The 4,250-nt window shown below is 53.1% G+C and overlaps 1 protein-coding gene across 1 annotated transcript; it reads right to left on the bottom strand.

The window, feature by feature from the left end:
• Nucleotides 1-1,124: 1,124 nt before the first annotated feature.
• Nucleotides 1,125-3,672, bottom strand: MFSD6L (major facilitator superfamily domain containing 6 like). The gene has a single exon (XM_074847089.1). The coding sequence runs from the start codon at nt 3,538-3,540 to the stop codon at nt 1,582-1,584; it is 1,959 nt and encodes a 652-aa protein (XP_074703190.1). The 5' UTR covers nt 3,541-3,672; the 3' UTR covers nt 1,125-1,581.
• Between the last annotated feature and the right edge of the window lie 578 nt (nt 3,673-4,250).

Raw genomic sequence — 4,250 nt, 5'->3', positions numbered from 1 at the left:
GATACTCTATTAACAAGTAATTAGAGTTCCTGAGGTATTATATGATAATAAGGCTGGGATTAATTCTTGTTACTAAAATTGTTCTCGAGTTTGGATTCCTGGAAGAAGGTAACGTCTTAATAAAAACTTCCAACTATTCTTGGCACGAGGACAATTCTGTCTATAGCCATTGCAGTAGAGTGTTCTATATGGCACAGTGATTTGTGCCAGAGAGTTAATTGCCCTGAAAGCATTTGATGTACAGATAATCTGGAATCGATGCACACAGAGAAAGAGATTATCTTCACTGGCACTGGCTTTTCCCTGTCTCCAGCCACTTTCTACCGAGTCCAGAATGCAGCGGGGTGACAGATTGCAATGCCATTTACATATTAAATATGCATTTAAATAAATATTCTGCTTTTTGCAGCTGTCTCATGGCTTGCAAAACATTAGGAAGGTGTTATTAAAATCTATCCCTCTGCAAAGGAATGATGCAGTCACTTGACCAAGGAAGTACCTAATAAACTGACAGCAGCTCTTGATGGTAGCTGAAAGGACTGGAAGGCTCAAAGCTTCTCCACCAGCCCCGTCTAAGGTCTGACACGGATCTTGTAATGAGATCAGACCACCAGTTTCTCATTTGTAAGCAAATCTTATCTATCAAAGAGGTGTTGAAATCTGTGAGCTTCTGAGGTTAAGACAAGGCAGATAAGGCAGCTCGAGGATCCTTCTAGACTTAGCAGGCCCTGTTAGTTCTAAGTAGGAAAGGTGAGAGGAGGGCTGCCCTCAGGCCAGACTGACCCAGGGAGGATCACCAGCTTCAACCAGATCAACTCAGCCAGTGCCAAGTTCCTTCTGAATGAATATTGCCCTACATTAATCCCCAGCCCACGGAAGTTGCTCAGATCAGGAGGGCAGACTGCTTCCTGGTCACCCGGAATGCTGGGTGCCACCTTCAGTAAATAAACCCGAGGAAGTCCACCGGCTGCTCGGCTCCATTTGGGCAGCCAGCAGGCACTGGCTGCGAGCAGACACGGCAGGTGTTTTCCAGCAGATGCCCATGCTGAAGCACACTTAAATCCCAAAACATGGGAAGACAGACAGTCTGTAGCAAAACCTGGTTTTACAAATCAAAGCAGAGCAAATGAACAATTTTTTTATTCACATCCCTTATTCAGCGAAAGGAGTGCACAGACACAGCACCTTGAAAAAGTTTAGTGTGCTGTTAGCATTACAGTATTTTTCATTCAATTGCATCAAAGTACAGGTCACAGCTTTCACTCACACCTTCCACAGCATCAGCTCTGCAGAGCAAGAATTAGAGTTTGTAAATAAAAACTTATCTACATTCATTTCAGCAAATGTATACCTGAAATACCTTGCTATGATTTTGGAAGCAAAATCATTAAGTTAAAAAGGTAAAATTACTCCAAGAATGCTATAAATTAAGAAAATAAAAAGATTTATAAAATTTTTAAAATAAAAATCTGTCCTGTAAGATATATAATGTATATATTTAGCACTTTAGGAATTAATGGTCATTTCTGGGCATCATCATCATCCTGCATTACCACTCCATCCCCTACGTTCAAGTCCAGATTAGCTGATCCCATGCTGTTGTGACCAACTCCTATTAAAGGTTTCATCCTTCATAGCTTTTACCAGCCAGTCCCTCTCGTTATCCTCGTCAGAGTCACTCATATCACTGGAATCGGCAGCCAGGAGACGAGAATAATTAATTTTTTTCTGCCGTGGCAATTTAGATTGGACAACTAAGAACACGAAGAGCCACAGCACCAGGCACACGCAGCACGCCCTGTACAGGACTGCCAGGCCAAAGTGCTTCACGACAAATCCTCCTGCAAAACTGCCCAAGCTTGCCCCTCCACCATAGCAGAGGCCCTGGAGAACAGCATGCAGGGACCTCTCCATGCCTGGAGTGGCTATGTCATCCACCGTCATGTTAACCACCCACCACAAAGCACCGCTGCTGAAGGCGGATAAAATCTGGATGAGCAGAACCGACCACGCAGTCCACAAGAAGGAGTAGCACAGAAGCTGTACTGCCAGGAGGCTCAGACTGACTGCAACAATTTTGCTGCCCGAGAAAGTCCGCAGCAACTTCCCTTTGAAGAAATAAAGCAGAAGTTCAGCAAGTAGCCCAACGGCCACAGAGAGCCCCATGTACAGCTCACTGCTGCCTCGGTCCTCCATCTGCCAGAAGAGAAAGTTGTGCACCGCAGACCCAGCCGCGCCGGTGAGGAAGACGGTGATGGCGTACAGGATCGCTCGGCCGTCGCTCCACAGCAGAGCCAGGGCTTTGGCGGTTCTGTTAACACGGTCGGTTTTCTTGGGAACGTGGATGGGAAAAAAGACACAGACAAACGACGAGAGCGTTATCAGGAGAGCATAGCCATAGAAATGGACAGCGAGGCGGGTGGTTGTACTGCTGAGGAAGCAATTCAGTTGATCCACAAATACAGCAATGCCGCAGGCACCTGCAGATGCACCCAGGTAACTCCAAATCCACAGCTTGCCATACTTATCAGTCGCATCAACGAAGTCGAGATACTCATAGAGACTCTCATCCACTGTCCATTCGAGAGAAGTAGCCAACAGCTCCCAAAGCACAACAGCACCCAGTACCATAAGAAAAATCTGATGTTCTCTGTCCTGAAAGATGTTTTGCACTCCCTTGACGCCGACATCTTGAGTGTCTTTCTGCTGGTCTGAAAGGTTTCCGGACACATTAGTATCTCCAACAGTAGGAAAAGTTGTTTTAAACAAAGAGAGCTCTTTGCTTTCAGTAGCATAAAGGCTTTCTTCAGCATTACCAGCAAGATCTATTGCAGCAGAGCCCAGACTGCTCGTTTCCTTCTCCAGTCCACGTAAGGGAGGGCTGTAGGAGTCTGGTTCTCGTGTCTCCCAGTTAACTGCTTTCACAGAAGTTGCCCAGCCAGAGGGACCATCCAAGTAGCCATTTGTCATTGCATCACCTTCCCCAAGCCCTCTGCCTTCTTCCTCACGCGGATCTGTCCAGCCAAATGATCCCTGGAAGGCTGAACTGGTTAGCGCTGGCGTTCTACTCACTATCAAAACATCAGCAGTTGTTTTCATCGTTTCTTTTGACACAGTTTTTGCATTCGTCATAGCACTCATGCTTAAAACACTGTAGCCGCTCGTGTCCGCACCGGGCACCGTGGCGGCGGCCCCTCGGTCCCCCGGCTGCCGGCTGCCGTTACAGCGGTTGTGCCCCGCGCCGCCGGCGGGCGGGATGAGGGTGAGGAGCAGCGCGGCCCCCGCCGAGCCCAGCAAGGAGCCGGCGACCAGGAGGCGCCGCTTCCTGCGGCCCCTGGGGCAGCGGGCGCCGAGGGGGGCCCCGAGCGCCGCGGCCAGGTGCTTGGCTCCGGCCACGAGGCCCACCAGCGGCGCCGGCAGCCCCAGGTGCCGCAGGAACAGCGGCAGGAACGGGCCCGCGCAGGCCCTGCCCGCGCCCTGCAGCAGGCGGAAGAGGCCGGAGAGGGCCAGGGCCCGGCCGACGTCCCACTGCTCGCTCATGGCGCCGCCGCATGCTCCTCCCGCGGGCACCGGCGAGGCGGCCACGCACCTCAGAGCCGGGCCGCGCCCTCTCCCCGCCCCTGCGGGCCGCGGTGACCGTACCTGCTCGGCGCGGTACCGCCGCCCGGCACGGCCCGGCCCGCACCTGCGGGGCCGCGCCCCGGGCTCGCCCCGTTGCTAGGAGACGGCGGGCGGTGGGGCGGGCAGCGCCGCCTGCCGGCCGGGAGGGGGAACGGCCGCGGCCCGCCCCGGCCCCGCGCCGCGGCCTCCTCAGCCCCGGCCCCCCACCCCGCGCCGCGGCCTCCACAACCCCGGCCCCCCCCCGGGCCCCCTCCGGGCCCCCCCCGCGCCGCTGCCTCCTCAGCCCCGGCCCCCCCGGCCCCCCCCGGGCCCCGGCCTCCCGCCGCCACCTCCCGGGGGCAGAAGGGCTCCTGCGGGCCGCGGCGAGGCCGAGGATCCCGCCTGGGGCGCGATGCTGGGAGAGTGTTTGGGGGGCATCGGGCACGGAGCTGTTACTGATTTGCCACTAATCAGATTTAATTTCATTAATCAGAATTAATTTTGTGTGATTTTAATATGAATATAGAATTATGAGAGATACTTTAGTAGAAATTACATGTTTACATTTATCTTGCATTTGCACATTATACACCAACCAACGCTATTACGCATTCCTCTGTACAGCCCCTACCAGGGCCGAAGAATAGGTC

This window comes from Strix aluco, chromosome 21 (assembly GCF_031877795.1).
Source record: "Strix aluco isolate bStrAlu1 chromosome 21, bStrAlu1.hap1, whole genome shotgun sequence".
Taxonomy (NCBI): Eukaryota; Metazoa; Chordata; class Aves; order Strigiformes; family Strigidae; genus Strix; species Strix aluco.
The sequence above is the reverse complement of the archived record's forward strand: the minus strand, read 5'-3'. Positions and strand labels throughout refer to the sequence as shown.

Excerpts from the sequence above, each read along its gene's own strand:
- MFSD6L (XM_074847089.1), bottom strand. The coding sequence starts at position 3,540 with ATGAGCGAGCAGTGGGACGTCGGCCGGGCCCTGGCCCTCTCCGGCCTC.